Consider the following 20939-nt stretch of genomic DNA (forward strand, 5'->3'; position numbering starts at 1 on the left):
AGGCTAACTCCGCGAACCTTACGCTAACTAGACCCAGGTAGTATAGAAGATCTCACTCATCAGGAAAACCTCATTAAGATGTATCTGTGCCGCGTTACTATGGGTCCACCCGGTCACTTAATTTAATAGCCGGCGCCGAGGCATTTATCAGCTACCGTATTACACAGCAAATAACAGTATGTGAAAATTGAATAGAAATCGCTGGTCCTCTTCTATCTCTCAAAAGAAATTACTTGGTCTATTTGAAACCTCCCGGACCTGAATTCAGCGACACTCATAATGGAGGTTATCAACGTCGACGTTCTGGTATGTGGAGGCGGCATGTCTGGGATGGCATGCGCTGCCTTTGCAGCGAAAGCAGGAGCAAAAACATTGGTTGTTGAGAAACAGGGCGATGTCGGCGGCTCCTCGAATTACTCGGCAGGAATGTTGTAAGTAATTGAAAATCATTTTCGACAAGAATGGGCTCTCAATAATATCCATGAACAGTTGGGCTCCCCAAACATATAACAAGCTGAGAGACTGGGTCCCAGATGGGGATCCAGCTTTGCAAAAGGCGTGGTTGGACGATTACCTCCCTGCGGTACAATGGATGCGTGATAATGGGGTACCAACCGCAAAACGGTTCGACGGTATCATGACAATCGGTAGGAATGACAATCATGACAAGACTTTTTTGAGCCATGAGATTAACAAATAACAGGAATTGGGTTCCCGATTCAGATTCCCCATCTTCATACTCTTCATCGAAAGCGAATTCAGTCGAGCCAAACACACTCTGATATTCTTACCCACACATCGGTAGTTAAGCTGATTCAGAAGGAGCCTGGTGTATTGGGTTCGGCCGTCATTGGTGCTATCGTTTGCAAAAAGCTTCCCAACTCGTCAGCTGTATACTACGAGATCAGAGCCAAATCGGTGGTTTTAGCAACAGGGGGGTTCCAAGGTTCTCCGGGAATGACATCAAAGTACTTGGGACAAGGCGGGGATAACATCTTTGTGCGATCCAACCGTGGATCTGTGGGTGATGGACTAAAACTGGCTACTGAAGCAGGCGCCGGCACTAGCAGGGGTATGAACACCTACTATGGTCATTTGCTGGCAGCGCCAATGCGAGCTGAAGACGTGGATCCAAAGGATTATCTTTCACTCGCCCAATACCGTGAGATCAGATCCCTACTCAATACACGTTAGCATCTAATCAGATTATAGAGAGCAAATATTGCCTGCTGTTGAACACGGCAGGAAGGCGATTTGTCGACGAGTCCACGGGAGACGAAATCATCAATCAGTACCTTGCCAAACAGGAAAGGCGCCGTGGCTTTATTCTTTTCAGGTACGTCAGTCCACAACAAAGAAATCCCCAAAGAACATTCTGACCTGTTCAATCTTATTCTAGCGAGGAAACACGCCTCCGACACTGCATGGCTGCATTGTTCCCCAATGCAGGAGATGTCGATCGTCTGCAGAAAGCCAAGGATCACGGCTGTAATGTCGCAAGTGCGTCGACATTGAGTGAACTGGTGGATATTCTTCGCAAGTGGGGAGTCAACGATGTACAGGCAAAACTCACCATTGATGAGTATCAACGAGCAGTGCGTTTAGGCGATAAGAGCATTGCTCTCGATGCCCCTACCGGGCGTGGTAGCTCGCCCCCGGTACCCTTGGTCGATGGTGAAGGTCCTTTCTATGCAATGGAGGTCCAGCCTTCGTAAGTTCTCCCATTCATATATTTCAATGCACCCGGTCTGACTTTCAATAGTATCACGTTTACATACGGTGGTATCGCGATCGATACAAAAGGGCATGCCTTAACCGCCGATAAATCCAGAATTCCGGGATTGCTTATAGCAGGGGTTGACGCTGGTGGATTCAGTAACCTCGGCTATACAGGAGGCCTTGCTCTTGCGTTCGTGACGGGTCTCTGGGCTGCCCGAGTGGTTTCACGCCAGTTGGGTTTGCCTGAACCCCTCCTACCTGCCGCTGATATTCGGGATGGGGCCAGTAAATCAGTCCAGGGGCGTCTGTGAGCTGGCTCACTTGTCTGCAGGCTCCAATCGTGATGGGATATTAAGTCGATCGTTGGTCTCAATTTCTTTATATAAATCACAGTAAAAGAAGGGTTTAAGTAACCAGATGAGGTAGGTGTTTAGATGGCTCAATTCATCTCTCAAGGTCCTCAATCTGATCAACGCAAGTCAATCCAAATTGCATTTTTCTTTCTGCTATTTTGACCGAAGTTCTTCCTTCCTTTATCTTCATTCGCTTCGTAGGCCATGCTTAACACGATGTGGAAACACCACGGTTTTTGAGATTTATGACTACGCCAATGCGTGGCCATTCCACTTAGGCTTCCTTTTATACCATATCGGATATTGGATGTTAATTATAGACTATATTATAAAAAAAAAACTATATTAGTTGATATTAAAAGTAGGGACGCTTATATACCTATAAATAGTAGTATTTTATCTAATTACTTTGCAGATTTATACAGCCGAAAGAGGAAATTCTTAGCAAAATTATGCTAATAGGAGTCCCATAAGTCCTATAGGAGTCCTATAGGACTACTAGGGTTATAGGACCAGAATTCTTTTAGTCCCATGGGAGTAGATGGGACCAGGATATGGGACCAAAATTTCTTTTGTCCCATGGGAGTTGGCAGGGTCTAGTATTGGGCAATCCATTCTATGTATCTACGCTTCCCCGCCTATATCAATAAGTCGCCTTATGACCGTAATTCCTATTTGTTCTATTGATGATTAGTATAGTCTCGGGTTGGGTCCGGGTCCGGTTGGGTTCTGCGGAAGCCTAATTACTAGCACCTGGCTATCTTATGGGTGATCTGTTTCGAAGAGACGAGATCTCTCTTCTTTTCGTGTATATACCGTGACTAGATCCCTATTGAAATCAAGCGCACTTGCTGCTAGATTAAGGGGATGATGTAAAAAGAAAATGAGGAAGAAATCCTATATGTCCTACAATGTCGTACATCTAAATGTCTTTCGATCTTCCTTTCCCGAGGATTGATAGTTTCCTCTGAGGGCCCTCTGGTAGAGCCTGACTTTATTTGAAATTTGAGTTTGTATTAGACGTTTCTACAAGATCTGTGCTATTACAAGCCTGAATATGGATATTGTGGAGCAAAACCCCAGTCAATTATTTTGAAAGGACTGGTATACTTACACGCCGTCGCCAAATTCGAAGCTGTACGTCTATATGAAGCCCGAAAGGCTTAAACAAAATATTAGCCCTAAAGATGAAATGGGCACGGAATAGTCCCAAGGTTTGAGAGGGAAGCTACCTAGGTAGAGATCCATTCCTTATTAGGCCGCGGCGAGGGATATACGTATCAATGATGCCCAGGAAGATATATCTTTCTACTATTTCAAACCTCGATCCTAAATTATATTCAATATTCCTATTTCCTACCTTATACTAAAGTTCACTATACGAGAATCGTTTCATTATCTCAAAGGAATGTCCGAACTACTTGGAAGTCAAGAATTGAAGCCAGTCTCTGACTGCCACCTTTCTCCCCCATACCACTTATGCGAGCCGAACCCAGATATGCTCACCTCTGTCATCGAGAACGAGCGTACTCGCCGTTTAGTACTGCAGCAGTATGAGAAGATAGAGACAGAGCTTGATGACTTGATAGAGAATCACCCTATGCACGACGACGACAAAGATATTGTGCTAAAAATCGACTACCTTGAAAAGTTGTCTTTGTTTCTAAAAGAGGTGATACAGTTAATTGGAAAGTCGGTAAAGGCCCTAAAAGAACGTACTGAAAACCCCGAAATCTATATCGCTATGGAAAGACTCCGATAGTGAGTTCAACCGAGCTTATGCTTCTTTAAAGCAGAATCCCAACCGCCAGATACGAAAAGAGCTAGCCCAGAACTCTCAGGATTGCGATAACTACTTTTGCTCTTCTAAGCGGCTACTTGAGTCCTTAAAGGTGGATAACATAAATGACAAACTTGGTCCAAGCCCTCCATCCTACAACACGGCGGCTAGTGTTCGGAAAGCGAGTGATAGTGCACTCTCGAAGCCGCCTCAAAGCTTTTGGAAGAAATTTTGGAAATGTTCAGCTCGGATTTAAAAGGAGAAATTGAGTCTCACTAGCAGTGATCATAAGAATACTGGAAATTGCTGTTTATTTTGCTTTAAAGCGCCGTGATTATCGATATGAATGGGTTTGCTTCTTGAAATTTCTAATGCTGTCCAAGTGAGAAAGCTTCTCTCGCCCTGTGTATAAAGCTATATATAAATCAGGAACTAGAGCCCCATTTGCTCGAATTTTTACCACCTAGGTACTTGGGTTTCAATAGCAAGATGTAACGTATTTCACATACGAACCGGCCACACAAACGAACCGGCCACACAAACGAACCGGCCACCCCACAGAAAACGCGTCAATTAATTTAATCACTTCTTCTTCATCCACCCACCATGCCACCAATTCGCTCTCAACGCTCTAGAGATTTAATAGAGCAAGAGGGTAGGATTTTACTAGCTATCCAGGCTTTTAAAAATGGAGAAATCTCTTCAATTCGCGAAGTGGCACGCCGTTTTAATATACCACGTTCGACGCTTCAAGACCGACTACGTGGCCACCAACAACGCGCGATTTCTCGCGCAAATCTATCTAAATTGACTGAAATTGAGGAGCAATCTCTTAAAAAATGGGTTCTCTCTATGGATCTACGTGGAGCAGCCCCCCCGGCCCTCTATGGTACGAGAAATGGCGGATCTTCTTCTTCAAAAGCGTGGAACTACTCCGGTTCTTTCGGTCGGCCAAAACTGGGTTACAAACTTTGTTAAAAGACATCCTTTTCTCTCCTCCCGATTCTCGAAACGGTATAATTACGAGCGCGCGAAATGCGAAGACCCTAAAATCATTAGGGAGTGGTTTGATTTAGTTCAAAAGACGATCATTCAATTTGGAATCGACTCTGACGATATCTATAACTTTAATGAGACTGGTTTTGCGATGGGATTGACTGCAACTGCGAAGGTTATTACGCGGAGTGAATACTACGGTCGGAGGCCTATTTTATAACCTGGAAATCGTGAATAGGTGACGGTGGTTGAATGTACGAATGCTTCTGGATGGGCCCTTCCTCTGTATATGATTTTTAAAGGCAAAGTCTTTATTAAATCATGGTTTGACGGCCTTCCGGAGGATTGGCGCTTTGAAGTTAGTCCTAATAGCTGGACTTCTGATAAGATTGGACTTCGTTAGCTTCAAAAGCTCTTTATTCCGACTACTTCTTTACGTACGAAGGGGGAGTACCGGCTTTTGATTCTTGACGGCCACGGAAGTCATTTAACACCTAAATTCGACGAACTTTGTGAGCAAAATAAGGTGATACCAATTTGTATACCAGCGCATTCATCTCATCTTTTACAACCTTTGGATATTAGCTGTTTTGCGGTATTAAAACGTGCCTACGGTCGGATGGTTGAAACTAAGATGCGGAACGGGATCAATCATATTGACAAACTTGACTTCCTCGAAGTATACCCTCTCGCACGAATTGAAGCTTTTAAATCAGAGACGATTAAAAATAGCTTCGCAGCAGCTAGTTTAGTCCCTTTTAAACCGGAGAGAGTGATCTCAAAGCTCAATATTCAGCTTCGAACGCCTACCCCCCCCCCTAGCCGGGGGAGCGAATCAAGTCGAAATTTTACACCAAAAACACCAATTACGCAGAAAGATCTACGTCGACAGGCTTCGTCAATTAAAGCTCTACTTCGTACAAGATCTCGAAGCCCACCTAGCCCGTCAGATCGTGCATTAAACCAGCTTGTGAAAGGCTTCCAACTCCAGCTACAAAGTCATATTCTACAAGCGCAAGAAATCAAGGAATTACGCGCCGCCAACGAGAAGCAGAAGCAAAAGCGTACTAGATCTCGGAGGCATATACCTGCCGAAGAAGGCCTTTCAGTTCAAGAAGCCTCTGCATTAATTATGCGGCAACAAGAAGCAATTGAAGCACCTCCCCCCGGCCCCGGCATGCCTGGAGAATTGACTATTCAGCCACGTACGCGCCCCCCTCGGGGGTGTGGAATATGCAGATTGCCAGGGCATAGAAGAGAAACATGTCCAGATAGACCAGTTAGTTAGTTGATTTAATTTAATAGCGTTTTGGTTGAGATAAATGCATTTAAATTTAATAGGTTGGGTGGGGTGGCCGGTTCGTTTGTGTGGCCGGTTCGTATGTGAAATACGTTAGTTGGTTCATTCAATACATTGCTTCTAGTGATTGTGCTTAGATTCTATAGCGGAAATATCTCTTTTATCGTTCTTGACTATCATGGACGTTACAGTATTAGAAAAAGACGATCATTGCTGAGCGTTAGCTTAATCCACTTTTGGGGTCCATTGTGGTTCCTAAGCGTTCTTAGGCCTAATATATATACCGCTACAGCAACAATCAGACGTTCCAATTGTCGCTATTATCTTTTAGCAGAGTCCACCGGTAAAATGGTCTTATGTAATCACACAGGTCCAGCGACCTGCCCAGGTGAGTTCCTTTCGGGATTACATATTATATGGATGGGTTGCTTCGCTAACGCCAAGCAATAAGATCCAAGTCTGCGAAGGGGTCTACATTAAACAGCAAAATGCATTCCCAAGATGATAATGCCCGATGGCAGGATATATTCAGGCGTGGTCACCTCCGAAGAGGGCCAGAAGAAAAGGATAAAACAACAGAGGAACGCCACCGCCTCGGCATCGCCTCAGCTGGACAAGCCAGCCACCCCAGCCGCCGAGTTAATTCCGAAGGGCTCTTTCAGCCCGTGAAAGCCGTTCCGTGCCGCGTTACTCGCGCTGGACAAGTTTGAGGAGGTCAGCCTCCTCTTCCTCTTGGGCGGGGTGGGGGTCTGGGGGTTTTGGGGGGTCGCTGGGGTCGTGGGGGTCGTGGGGGTCGCCGGGGTCACAACAAGGAGACGGCCTTCCACATTATCCCCTGCGGGGAGATTCCCACAGGTCTCCTCGCGCTGCTCGCCCGTACCAATATTGCGGGGGCTATTTTACTATACATTAGCCTGTGTGCATACATAGGCAAAGATCCGCCAATATCGCTTCCATGAGACTCATGGTTTACCACTTACGGGATACCCTTAGAACCCTTCTCCTTGGAGGCTAGCCACCTCCGTATAAAATAGCCGGCGCCGCCGGCGATGCACACAGTGACCACGGCCAACAAGACCCAAAAGCAAGGGCTGGGGGGTAAAGGTGGATTGAGGGGCGGGGGGGACGGATTCACAACGATACTGATTGTTCTTGTAATATTATTCGCTATGCCTTCGATGTTGTGGATACAAATCTACGCTAGGGGAGGGGGAATACGGTATACCCCCTACGCAACATCGTGCCTACTTAATTTGTACCAACTACGTCGTAACTACGTCTATAGCTTCCTATTCTACAGAAAGGAAAAGGCTTCTGCAACTGGGAACCCTAAAAGCGTTTGAAGTAGGTGCTGAGAAGGTACCCTTAACAAGTGAGAGTTAGTAAAATAAGCTTTATCAAAAATTGAGAAGTCAAAATGTAAGAGTTGTTAATAAGTGAGCGAAAAGTGAGCGAAAAGTGAGAGAAAAATGAGAGAAAAGTGAGACTGAAGAAGGCGAGATAGTGAAACGCCACGCTATGGTCAAAATCTATATAGTAGATTATAAGTCTACTATAATTCTTGAGTTTTTCCCGCTCAGATTCTAAGAATTCCCGAAGATATCAACATTACGAGCCGTCTACGTGAGAGGATTCTAAGGGAAATTTTCAACCTAGCTTTGAATGTTAGCTGGGATTGTTATGTTCGTTTCGATTGAGCTAGATATGGTTAGCGTGGTTGGTAATTGGAACAGAGAAGATGTTTGAAACAGCAATGTGACGGTTTCTCTACGACCGTTGGTGAAACAATAAAAGAGGTAATTTTTGATAAGTATAATATCCAGCGAATAACTACTGGAGAACAATCTAAAAGCCCTATCTTAGAGCCCTGCAAACGCTATGTTCTATTAGCTAGTTCCTGAAGAGTCTCTCTATCTAGAATAACGTCGGTCTCATTTCCAGTTGGTTGCCGTAGGAAAATAGAGTTGAAGGGAATGGTTAGAGAGTCATTATTCAATTCCATTTGTCCATCGATCTTTGAGATTTCGATCTGCTGAGTGCTTTGAACTACTCCATTAATACGCTCCTACCAATCAATGATAAGCCGGGGACACTTTTTGTCGACCTTGATTGTGACTGTTGTGTTGGCATTGCCTTTGGCTAGGTGCAGACACCACTCGACGTCCCGCCGGAGCTTTATGTGAGACTCGAAAACTCCTACCTCTAGGGTCACTATAGGCTTTTCGGGAAAGTGTTGAGGGACTAGAAGAGGTCCTTAGCCTTAATCTCCTTCTTTGCCACTGCCGTCTTCCTTGATTGTAGCCCCGCCATAAAGGCGAACGTAGGCTGCAAGATCTATCTGGGTAATAACGCGGGTTAGTGCTAGATTGATAAACTGACCGATGCCAGAGTGGATTATTGTGACCATCTTGACAATTAGAAAGTTTGCTTCGAGATCGAAGGAATAGCAGTTGGGGCGAGGCAGCATAGAAGAATCAAGGATATCGGATTGGATTGAACGGCTGGGGATGTAGAAGAGGACGCAATCACTGGGAAGCTCGCCGTCGGTAATCTTGTCTGTTTGATCGTGCGAGTCGCTCGGCTGGTGGACAGAAATGAAGTTGGGTAATTCATTCTTTAGGGAGGAACGTGTGCCTCGACGTGAATATGCCTGCTGTTTATTCCCCCTTTGGATGTTACGAGACAACAGGGGATCGCCCTTAATTCATGGATGGTCCGCTTTCTCCTGAGGAGCATTTAGTGGCTGGGGTTGAGAAATCAGGGACTTTTCAAGCCAACGGAGCTTAATGGAGATGGATAAGAGATCAAGATGATTGATTGATTCGGGGAAAACAAGAAGGGAAAGGAAGAGAAGCTATCTGCTAGCAGTCCTGACAAACGGGATCACATCAGGTGATCACAACAGAGCTCTATATCCATAATCATGCAAAATTGCGTTCCTCCTTCATATTTATACCCTGATATATTTGAAGGAAGGTCTTGTAAGAGATTGTCCCTATGAAGGAGCTCACATGAGCTGGAAAACATAGAAGTAAATTCCCCGGGTATCGGGCCGTAGACATATAACGCAGAAAAGTGATGATAGTCCTGTGGTGGCTGAAATACGGCTAAAGAGAATCTAGGAAACTAATTCCTTATTGGCTATCTGATAAGTCAGACCAGTTAGCTAAGCTTGGCGGTGATGTTATTTTAAGTGTAATTGACTGTTAAGCTTGGGACGTAACCGGAAAGGGAGCGTACAGATATTGGTCATATGACTTTGGGAGACTAGTAATCTACCATCAATATGCGTAGAGGAAAACGCTGATAACCTTGAGCATACCTCAGAATGTAAAGATGATATCCTGTCAAGTTTGATGTAACATATCCAGATTGCTACCCGAATTACAGTAGTGCCGCAGCAGTATGCGAGTCACACGGCGAATCGGGGGTGGCGGAGTACATAACGTAGGTTTTCCAGGTCAAGTGCAAGAATGTTTATCTTATGAGGCGTGGGCAGGGTTGAGGAGAAAAACAAAAGTGAAGCTGTTACGTAGGAAGCAGGGGTCCATATACAACCAACAGGAGCACACAAAGACAAAGATTTCTGGCTTTCAGGCTCATATCTAATACCAAGGCAACTCATTTCCAACATACATATTTCATATTTCAAAAGTCGACGTGATGCCTAGGTGATGGAAAGGCCACCATTCTACGTATTGCATCTATAGCAAACGATTATATTTCCATACAGATGATGCTCCAGAAATATACTTCTGCAGCATCCCACACTCGATGCAGAAGTACGGGCGCACTAATTCTATCAAAGCAAGCAAAGATAACTACAAAATCCTTCCTTTCGACCGCACTAAATCAATGTATGGGAGTTTTGAATTATGGCCTGAGCATTACGGACCAAAGTGATTTCGGAAGCCACTGCAGACCATTCACCAGAGGTCAAATGATTGCCGAACATAGCCGTGGACTTTATAACGTCGAACAGTACTTTGTATGTAATTAAAGTTGCGTTGGGCGTCATTAGCGGGTGTATGTCCCGTGCCTCGTGGTACATGAGCCCAAGCCCAGAACGCATGACGTACTTGACACGTCCGCTTAGCTCCCTATTGCTTATAAAAGCATCAAATACATAATTGCCCTCCCCTTAGCCCATGGAATTATAAGGTTTGTGGGGATCGAGGCGCAGTCGAGGTTTATCGCCACTTGAAAACATGGCGGCAAATACTAACAAACACATTCCTGACTGCCTTTTCAATTTTCTGTTTTAATATGATTTTATCAATCGGACTGAACAAATCAGAAGACTTAGTTTGATTTACAGAGGAAACAACGCTACATTTCCAGCAAGTCCCAAGAGCGCCAGTGTGCCGGTATCAACGCTCGCCTGTGTATTAAAGTTTGGCCAACTCGGCATGGGGTCGTTTAGTTCTGCTAGCGCTTGGCTCACGTAGTAAATATCTGTGGTCTTCCATATTGTAGCTTTGCTGCTATATGGGACTCCCTGAGCATGAAATCCGGGATCGGGAAGATCATACTGGATATCCTGTCCAACGTTTCTTGGCATTTGTGCTGGCCTGCAAGCCTGTGAAGGCTAGCCCATGGACGAAAGTCTTCTCAACCCTGAATGGCTTCCTGGGCACAACTGCACAGCCCCCTACTAGGAGCATTATAAGCGAACAATAGCTTGATACATGAAACAGCTCCCTCTCATGGGAGGTGAATAATCTCCATTGATCAATCTACTAGAGGAATAACGGTCCTGCAAAAAACAATTATGGCTTCTTCTCGTGACAATTCGTATCAGCAGCCCTCAACCAATCTATCCTCCTTGGGAACAGATTCCTTTGATGAAGGAACCATCGAACCTGAAAATGCATCAGCACAAGGTGATCTGATACCGATTCCCTGTCAGCGGTCGTCCTTATCGGCTTTGTCACCTGCAGCGCCAAGGGCACGTCTAGAACCAATCAATCCAAACCATGTCCCGTCTTTATCTCACACACTTGATGATGCGAGCGAAAAGCATGATACACTCCTACCGGTGTTCCCTCAAGCCTTACATCGGTCTTCGCCATCGATTGATGACGATGCCCTGCGTCCGCGCTCGCAGTCGATCGCATCTACTGAGCGTTCAATGGCCCATTCCATGACTCTTTCGGATTTATATTCAGCTCAGACTTCCAAATTTTACTGTGATGACGTGTCGCTGTTAGAAGCGGCGACGCTGGATTCTCAGGATGATGCGTTCCATGTTGACGGGTGCCCTTTTGCTTTTTCACCTGGACAGCTCAACAAATTGCAAAATCCGAAGTCACTCGCAGCATTCTTCGTCGTTGGTGGGTTGGAAGGGTTAAGAAAAGGACTACGAACGGACCTTGATGCCGGTCTATCCGTCGACGAGGGTCGATTAGATGGTTTCATAGACCTTCAGCAAGCAATTTCACACATGTACGATGAGCCAACCTGTCTCGTTGAATCAAAACTACACGGCAACCCAACAGGGGGAGTGGCTGCAACAACCAACAATCGGTCGGGTTTCGAGGACCGTATACGGATTTTTTCTGAGAACAAATTACCAGCTCGAAAGTCAGTTGGGTTTTTCAAGCTATTTTGGATCGCATACAACGATAAAATCATTATTCTCTTGACCATCGCCGCCGTCATCTCCTTATCTTTAGGGATCTACGAATCGGTAGATGCCGGCACGGGCGTGGAGTGGGTGGAAGGGGTTGCCATTTGCGTGGCAATTTTGATTGTGACCGTTGTCACAGCTGCTAATGACTGGCAAAAGGAGAAACAGTTTGCAAAACTCAATAAACGAGTAAGTAAATTGGCTCGTCTTTAGATTATGTTGGTTATCTGATTTCCAATCAGAATAATGACCGCGATGTCAAAGCTATTCGCTCCGGAAAGTCGGTAATGATATCGATATATGATATTATGGTGGGCGACGTGCTACACCTTGAGCCTGGTGACTCTATTCCAGCTGACGGGGTCTTGGTTTCGGGGTATGGTGTTAAATGCGACGAATCATCAGTCACCGGCGAATCAGATCAGATAAAGAAGACGAATGGACATGGGGTATGGTGGTGCATCACTGAAGGCCGTGCCAATAAAACGCTTGACCCATTTTTGGTTTCTGGCAGCAAGGTACTGGAAGGCGTGGGGACCTATCTGGTGACTGGTGTTGGACCTTTCTCCACGTACGGTCGACTCATGCTATCTTTACAAGTCCCGAACGATCCAACGCCGCTCCAGGTTAAACTCGGCCATCTTGCCAATTGGATCGGATATTTGGGTTCAGCGTAAGGATTGAACTTTCTATGTATGAAAGGAAGACACTCACAACGAACCATAGTGCCGCTATCATTCTCTTCCTTGTCCTAGTGTTTCAGTTCATTGCCGATCTTCCCAATCACCCTGATCAGAGCTCAACTGTCAAGGGTCAGCATTTTGTCGACATTTTAATCGTGGCGGTCACCGTTATCGTTGTCGCAGTACCAGGCAAGTACCTAGTCACGGAATTTGGTCTTTCCTTGTTTCTCATATCTTTTCAAATCTCATAGAGGGCCTTCCCCTCGCCGTGACACTCGCTTTGGCTTTTGCCACGACTCGCATGGTTAAGGAGAACAATCTGGTTCGCGTTTTACGAGCCTGCGAAACAATGGGAAATGCTACGGTGATATGCTCAGATAAGACAGGAACCTTGACCCAAAACAAGATGACGGTTGTCGCCGGTGTGTGGGGTTTCGATCACAGCTTCAGCCGAATGCCGGAGGATGAGGCTAACTCGGTGAATATCGCGTCCGTTTTCCAACAAATTACAGATCCGGCTCGAGATCTTATAGTGAAGAGTATTGCCCTCAATTCTACCGCCTTCGAGGAAGGAGCGGGCGGGCAGTTCATCGGAAGCAAGACTGAAGTTGCCCTTCTCCAGTTAGCCTATGACTATTTGGGTATGGACCTTACACTAGAGCGTGAATCCGTGAAGACTACTACTGTCCAACTTTTTCCATTCAACTCGACCCGGAAATCAATGGGTCTCGTTTACCGGCTTCCTGGAGGAGAGTACCGTTTTCTTGTGAAGGGGGCCCCTGAGCTGATGATCGATGCGTGTTCTACGCAAATTACAGGAATAGATTCTGCTAGCAACGGACTCCAAACGGGAACCCTCTCCGACGCTAAGCGAGATCAAATCTTTCAGATCATCAATAAGTTCGCTACTGCGTCCCTTCGAACCATCGGGTTCGTATATAAAGACTACTCTGTCTGGCCTCCCACAGGGGCGGAGAAGATGGAAGATGATCCATCTTTAGCCGGTTTTGACGATGCCTTCCGAGACATGACATGGGTTGGGGTGGTGGGTATTCAGGATCCCCTCCGGCCTGAAGTTCCTCCAGCGATTCGCAGATGCCATTCTGCGGGTGTCCAAGTGAAAATGGTAACTGGTGACAACATTGCAACTGCTGTGGCCATTGCGTCATCTTGCGGTATCAAAACGGACGGCCTAGTCATGGAAGGTCACCAATTCCGACATCTATCGGTCGAGGAACTAGATCGGGTAATTCCACGCCTACAGGTCCTAGCCCGTTCTTCGCCAGAGGATAAGCGTCTCTTGGTAGAACGTCTCAAGAATCTTGGCGAAACAGTCGCTGTAACGGGCGACGGCACAAATGACGGGCCTGCATTGCGAACCGCGGACGTCGGGTTTTCTATGGGTATTGCCGGTACTGAGGTAGCTAAAGAAGCTAGCTCAATCATTCTCCTCGATGATAATTTCCGATCCATTGTTACGGCGATCGCCTGGGGACGGACGGTCAATGACGCCGTCGCCAAATTTCTTCAGTTCCAAATCACTGTTAACATCACGGCCGTTATTCTGACATTCGTGTCGTCAATCTATAGCGATTCGAACAACCCCGTGCTGAATGCCGTACAGTTGCTCTGGGTCAATCTCATAATGGATACTTTTGCTGCTCTAGCCTTGTACATATTAGGCCCTTCTACTATGTCATGTCTACTATCCTGCTAACGAATCATGGCATCTAGAGCCACCGACGGCCCCACACCTGAAATTCTAGATCGAAAACCCGTGCCGAAAAGTGCTCCACTCTTCACGATGAACATGTGGAAGATGATCCTCGGGCAAACAGTCTATAAACTCGCCGTAATCTTTATGTTATACTTCGCTGGGGACCAAATTTTGAGCCCACAACTTGACAGCAACAACCTAGAGCTTCGGGCCAAGCAACTTTCGACCGTTGTTTTTAACACATTCGTTTGGATGCAGATTTTCAATGAATTCAATTGCCGCCGCCTCGACAATAAGTTCAATGTCTTCGAGGGTATGTTCAAAAACTATTGGTTCCTAGGTATCAACGCCGTCATTGTGGGCGGACAAATTATGATTATATTCATTGGCGGTCAAGCATTTCGCGTTACTCGTATCAATGGCGTTTTGTGGGTTGTCTGTCTCATTTGTGCCGTGGGCTGTATGCCGTGGGCTATGATTCTTCGCCTGATTCCCGACGGCCACTTTGCTCTCGTTTTCAATTCTGTCACCAGTACCTTTGCGTTCCTCTTGCGGCCATTTGTCAAAACATTTCAAGCTGTTGGCAGAAGCTTCAAAGCTTGCGTCTGGGCTCTTACCCGCTTTACTCGGCGGGTTTTGTCTCGACGAGTTTCAAAGCAAGGTGATGATCAAAGGGCTGGGGATTCAACAACTCACCAGCCCCAGGTAAAACAAGGCCCTCATTCGATGCAGCAGAGGCAACAGAATACCCCTGCTCACACTCAGGCGCAACTACAAAGATCGGTACCCTCGATTACAATAACGACTTGCCCTTAACTCTCCGGGGGTCTGGAACAGCGCTGAAGTTATCCAGCATCTTTCAATAGTCAGCGTTGTTATTCAAATAAATTGTGAACTGTCTGCTACAACGTGTTCATTGGTCAGGTGATCCTGTAGGTAACATGAGAGAATTACATTTGACTGAATTTGGACTTGGATATATACAGATTCTAATTGGAAATAAGATTAACTGTCGAGTACTATGTATGATTAGAGCTCCGCAAAGCCCAACCCAACCCACAGCCCATCAATAGGGGCCCATAAGGCCCCCATTAATGCCCATTAAAAGGGGTTCAACCGGCATCTTGTGATCGGTATACAATATTGTATTCTGACCCTTTTACTAGTCATATAAAATTCAAATTTAGTGTTCATAATAAAAGTAGCTATATAAGTATACATTTTAATTTCAAAGATAATCCGACTAGTAGAGGTCGAGATACTACAAAAAAGGTTGTTTTACTGCTTGATATATATTTAGGATCTAGATAACTAGGAGTACTACTACTTTCTAAGTAAACGTTTGTAATTTATAAATTATCTAAAGAACGCGTTTTATCGCGTTTTTAAACGTGATTTAGAGAGATAACTAGTAATCATTCTAAACCATTTAAATCAATAAAATATTACCTTTAGAATAAAGCCTATAAACGGGGGTAAAACGAAGGGTAATTAAAAAAAAACCCGAAAAGGCAGTTCAACTTCTGAATTCTTGGCATATTTGTACTATTTTGGGCTTATTTGGGGGCCCATTAACCCGCAGTGGGGTTCTCCTTAGGCCCATAGCCCACCGGTGAGCCCGAAGGTAGGGCCCAAAGCCCAGCCCATTGCGGGTTGGGTTGGGCTGGGCTATGGGCTTTATGGGCTTTGCGGAGCTCTATGTATGATGCATGGTAGAAATTACCGTGTCAATACAGCCCGGAAAATCAATGGACCGTTATGATAACGGTACCATACAAAAGTACTACATTGCTTAATCATCGATATCCGCATAGATCGGAAAAACAGCGGATTTTGTCAAATTTAGTTAGAGATTTTTACATATGTGAATTTTACATACATTGTCGTACACGTCTATTTTCTGTCAAATCCTGATAAAGATTTTGGTGAGACAATTGACCATCACTATTTGCATGGCTTTCAATCGCCCCCTACCCATCTCTGGGGCGTGGAAGGACCCTGATGCCTACGTGGAGGCCCTCCTCTCCTTCTCCACTACCTCGGTGCTCTTTATGAATTTGTGCGGTGGTGTGCATATGGTCGACTTTCTGACCCGGGAGCCCGACCTCTATACAACAATCTTGCCAGAAGATTGGATATCTTTCTTCGAACGGCATGATATCCAAGACATCATCCGCCTACTCCTACGAGAGGACATTGACCACTTGCGGGGCGCCGGCGAGCTTTCTGTAGATCACAGCAGCCGTACTTGGAATGGAGGAGCATTCCCTCCCCGGAGCCTCTTGGACTACATTTTCAATATCCGCCTACTGACACTCCAACGAGAAATGTGCATCTCGTCTTCGGAGAGGATTGAATTACCAAAGCAAGTTGCTATGCACATGAACCGAAAAAAGGTACACGAGGTCGAATGCTTTTCTCAACATGTCTCGTCTTTATCAGAGACTGTCAATGAGCGTCGAGGTCAACCAGTCACTCATATTGTGGATTTTGGGTCTGGACAGAACTATCTTGGACGCACACTGGCTAGCTCGCCTTACTACAAGCATATCATTGCAATTGAGCGCAAGCATCAGTACATCAGCGGTGCTAAGAGCATGGATATCCGAGCCAAGTTGGCAAAGAACCCGAATGCTCAATATTTCCACAAGGACAAAAATTCATCCAATGGCTGCAACGGAACTACGGAAGTGACTGTTTCCGCAACGACAGGTATCCCTCAACCAGTGATAGAGAGCTCGCATGCCTCAGATGTTCCTTTTTGCCAGATGCTGGGCGAGATTAGCCTTCAATCTAACGAGCTACTTGCATCCCCTACCAAAAGTCCATTACAAGAAAGGCTACCCACGCCAGAGCTACCCACCCGTGGCACTCTCAGCTATATTGAGCATGAAATCCAGAATGGCCACTTAGAGCCCATTATTGACCACATCATCCATCCATCCCCCCCTGGAGCTGCTGATGGGAAAGGGAAAGAAGAGAGCGACGCTCGATTGATGGTCGTTTCCCTTCACTCTTGCGGAAACCTTGTTCACCATGGTCTACGATCACTGATTCTAAATCCTTCAATTGTGGCTGTCGCTATGATCGGTTGTTGCTACAATCTGTTGACGGAACGCCTCGGTCCAACTACACATGACCTCCCTATTCTTCAATCCCTCCACCCTCGGCTTGAAGAGACCGGAACATCATACGATCCACATGGGTTCCCTATGTCTAAATACTACGAGAATTACCGAAGCCCCGGGGCAACGACCGGTGTGAAGCTTAACATCACAGCTCGTGCACTGGCCGTGCAAGCTCCATACAACTGGGGCCTCAATGACAGTGAACAGTCCTTTACCCGTCACTTCTTCCGTGCTCTTCTCCAGCGTATTCTCGTCGATCGAAATATTCTTCCTAAGCCGTCTGTGCCGGAAGACGTCCTCTCTGGCGGAACTTCCCCAGAAGCTAGAACCAACTCTATTATCATAGGGTCATTGCCTAAAGCTGCCTTTAAGTCCTTTACTGCATATATTCGTGCTGCGACGATCAAAATGAGTCAAGATCCGATATATGGTTCGCAGATCCAGGAGCATATTGTTACTCTCACCGATGATGAGATTCACCGCTATGAGACTCAGTACCTCCACGCGAGGAAACACATGAGTGTTGTGTGGAGCTTAATGGGGTTCAGTGCTCAACTCGTTGAGGCCATCATTGTTGTCGATCGGTGGCAATTCCTTCGTGAACAGGACTCGGTCAAAGAATGCTGGGTTCAACCAGTGTTTGACTACAGTAAGAGTCCGCGTAATTTGGCAGTCATTGGACTAAGAAAGTGATGAGTTGTGGGAAGAGGAGTTTTTGATGTGCATTACATGTAGATTTGAATTGATTATATGTCCATGTACAGGTGGTCATAGCAGAAAAATATAAAGTTAATAAAGAAATAAATCAATCATCGTCGAGGAGGAATCTCTTCACAGGCTAGAAAACGTCGACTCACTAACTCCTCAATCGCTACAGTGTCGATACTAGCGCCATACTAACTTGGGCATAATGTGAAAGCACCAAAATTTGTCGATTTCAGACCACGTCATATCGTGGTTATTCCACCATCATCTATGTTTACACCATGTCGGATATTGGATGAAGATTTGAGTCGGTTGTGACACATTCAGCTTAACCCTGTCTTTGTTTGTACCTGTGCTTGGTTGTAGATGCATGCTCAGGTGTATAACCTCTTGTTCTTCCCCTCCACTCAACAACCTCAGCCGCTTCAGCATTATGGCGAAAGTCCCAATGCTAGGTTTCAAATCGATCTTAGCCTGCCATTAACATTAGGTGTGTGATGTGTCTGAGCCTGCCTTTTCAGCATCGGGAATATCCCCATTCTTTGCCTGGATATTGTCCTTTTCCGTCATGCCATAATCCGTCTCAGGCTCTTTTTGCAAACGCACCTCTTTTTCAAGAAACACCGATATACAAGCAAGACCACAGAAAGCAATCGATATCTCCCAGACAAGCTTGAGAGAGTCATAAAATACCCCGATAACTTCGTTCTTTACCGAGTCACTTAGGCCGTCAATGAACGTATTGGACGCGTGCTGGTAGGCGTGACCGTTGGAGAGTACTTGTCGCACACTAACATCTGAAATATGATAGGCATATTTATTAAACTGATTGTTGAAGATGCTAGCGGGAATAGCCACGCCCCATATATTACCGAAGCTCCGCATAAATGCCCAGCTTGCCGTAGCTTCTGCCTGGTCCAACTCAGCAAGTGGAGCCTGGAAGACAGGGAGCAAGGTGTTCAGGATCATGCCAGATCCCAGCGCGGCAATGATTTGAAAAACGACCCATTCTACATCGGAGGAGAAGCGGTCGAGGTGGGCAAAGAGGCCCATGTCCAATGTGAGGATGACTAAACCTGCCAGGTGAAGGGCTTTGTACTTTCCGATAATAACTTTGAGGGGACTATAACTGCAATTACGGCACCGGGAATCACAACGAGTGTAATAGGAAGCATTTGAACGCCTGCTCGGGCTGGCGAAGACCCCAAAATGGCCTGGAAATAAACCGGAATGAAGAACAGCACCCAGTAGAGAAGGACCGTGAACAAGAATGTGTTGATGAAGACCACGAGTGAGGTTCGATTTTTGAATAGGCGGGGTGGCACCACGGGCTCGCGACAGAACTTGGATTGTTCGAAGACCATAAACAAAACTAGCCCTGCAAGTCCAAGCACCAACGGCACAATGATCTGCCACGAGCTCCATGCATAGCGTGAGCCCCCGTATGTCAATGCGCAGAGCACCGCTGCCGTCGCCCCCATGATGAGGATATTGCCGATATAGTCGATGCGCTTAATTTTCTGGTACAAGGCGGTATCGTGTTGATAGTGGGTGTGTAGAAACATGAACAGAAGCACCAGTGAAAACCTGCCAACAGGCAGGTTAACATAGAAGACCCATCTCCAAGTGGTTCGTTGGACAATGATTCCACCTACGAACGGGCCCATCGAGCTGCCAATAGAGTACACGGTGAGCACGATGGCAATGAAGTTTCCACGCTCACGCAATGGAACGAGATCCGATACGATGACATCCACGATCATGTTGATGCCACCACTTCCAATTCCTTGAACGGCGCGTCCAATGATGAGCATATTCGCGCTATTTGCGCCACCACAGATGCTGCTTCCCAGGGGGAAGACGGCCACGATGAACATCGTCAACCATCGACGGCCAAAGACATTCGCTAGCTGGCCAAATAGGGGCTGAACCGCTGCACTGGAGAATCCCAAAAAGTGTCAGCTTCAGACTCGGGTCACTATGACCGGCGATGGGGATAAAAGATACCTGGTAAGGAAAAAGGAATTCGTGATCCAGATATAGTTGTCGCTAATGTTTAAGTCCTCCACGATTGTGGGCATTGAAGTCGAAACCACCGTATTCTCAAGTGTCCCCAGGAGACCAGTTACACAGAGTGCAAATATAATAGTCCAGAACCCGAAGCCTCTTCTCATTGGCGAATGTTTGGCGATCGTTTCCTCACTGCCGTCTTCCCCTCGCGGGCCATTTTCTTCTCCTAGTTGGGGTTCCGTGTCCACTGTCATGGCTGAGAGAGGTTGTAAAAGCACAGCTACTTCTATCTCTGAGAAGAAGGGGAGACAAAAGGTATCAGTACTCACCGGTCTCTCTGTATAGAGCTCGAGTTACCACGTTATTTGGCTGCTTGTCGAGAACCTCTGCCGATCTCGGTACCTTTATGAATTTCAGTTTATAAGTTTCATATGCAGAATAGTAGACAAGATTGGACTACAAAGAGAGAACGATTTGATTTGAAGAAAATGAGCCCCCTTGGACGAAGGAGAGACCATGTGGCCGACCTTTTCGGAGCTTTATGGCTCATCTTACCGATTCGGAGTATCAATATATCAGTATCATACTATGTATTCCTCACATCATAAATGCCCGATCTAGGGTAAGGTTCGGAAAGTTCCGAAAATCAAAGATAATAACCGGGGACGATATTGGCCTGGGACTCATTAACTTCTTTCATGGTCCTGGTACTGGCCCTTGGCGGTGCTTTTACGCATTTTTCTATTTTGGCATGGAAGAGTACATGTATATATATGAACCTAGAGGGGGTAAGTTAGATGCTAGGCTATTTTAATAGGGTTCACCTAGAAGTCTGAGTCCTGGAGTGTCGCATGGAAAATCTACATTCTTTCACCAATGTCTCTTAGTCTCCGTCTAATTGGCCTGAAATGTTCAATTT

General features: G+C 46.0%; 5 protein-coding genes across 5 annotated transcripts; 3 read left to right on the forward strand and 2 right to left on the reverse strand.

The window, feature by feature from the left end:
• Positions 1-279: 279 nt before the first annotated feature.
• On the forward strand, positions 280-2030 carry N7455_000025 (uncharacterized protein; the record flags this gene model as incomplete). Its single annotated transcript, XM_040961794.2, has 6 exons — positions 280-431; positions 490-647; positions 704-1162; positions 1213-1336; positions 1400-1711; positions 1763-2030. 6 exons carry the CDS (start codon positions 280-282, stop codon positions 2028-2030), a joined length of 1473 nt encoding a protein of 490 aa, XP_040807756.2.
• Positions 2031-6753: 4723 nt separating this feature from the next.
• On the reverse strand, positions 6754-8555 carry N7455_000026 (uncharacterized protein; the record flags this gene model as incomplete). Its single annotated transcript, XM_040961791.2, has 4 exons — positions 6754-7042; positions 7129-7239; positions 8218-8389; positions 8528-8555. 4 exons carry the CDS (start codon positions 8553-8555, stop codon positions 6754-6756), a joined length of 600 nt encoding a protein of 199 aa, XP_040807743.2.
• Positions 8556-10919: 2364 nt separating this feature from the next.
• N7455_000027 (uncharacterized protein) lies at positions 10920-14993 on the forward strand (the record flags this gene model as incomplete). The annotated part of the gene is made up of 5 exons (XM_065603696.1): positions 10920-11966; positions 12020-12450; positions 12504-12673; positions 12712-14131; positions 14195-14993. The coding sequence occupies 5 exons, from the start codon at positions 10920-10922 to the stop codon at positions 14991-14993; spliced, it is 3867 nt and encodes a 1288-aa protein (XP_065462187.1).
• Positions 14994-16129: 1136 nt separating this feature from the next.
• Positions 16130-17998, forward strand: N7455_000028 (uncharacterized protein; the record flags this gene model as incomplete). Its single annotated transcript, XM_040961812.2, has 1 exon — positions 16130-17998. One exon carries the CDS (start codon positions 16130-16132, stop codon positions 17996-17998), a length of 1869 nt encoding a protein of 622 aa, XP_040807765.2.
• Positions 17999-18496: 498 nt separating this feature from the next.
• N7455_000029 (MDR family MFS transporter) lies at positions 18497-20274 on the reverse strand (the record flags this gene model as incomplete). The annotated part of the gene is made up of 3 exons (XM_065603697.1): positions 18497-19108; positions 19150-19948; positions 20018-20274. 3 exons carry the CDS (start codon positions 20272-20274, stop codon positions 18497-18499), a joined length of 1668 nt encoding a protein of 555 aa, XP_065462188.1.
• Positions 20275-20939: the final 665 nt, after the last annotated feature.

The sequence above is a fragment of the Penicillium solitum genome (genome assembly GCF_028829755.1).
Source record: "Penicillium solitum strain IBT 25940 chromosome Unknown utg000001l_segment0_segment0, whole genome shotgun sequence".
Lineage (NCBI taxonomy): Eukaryota > Fungi > Ascomycota > Eurotiomycetes > Eurotiales > Aspergillaceae > Penicillium > Penicillium solitum.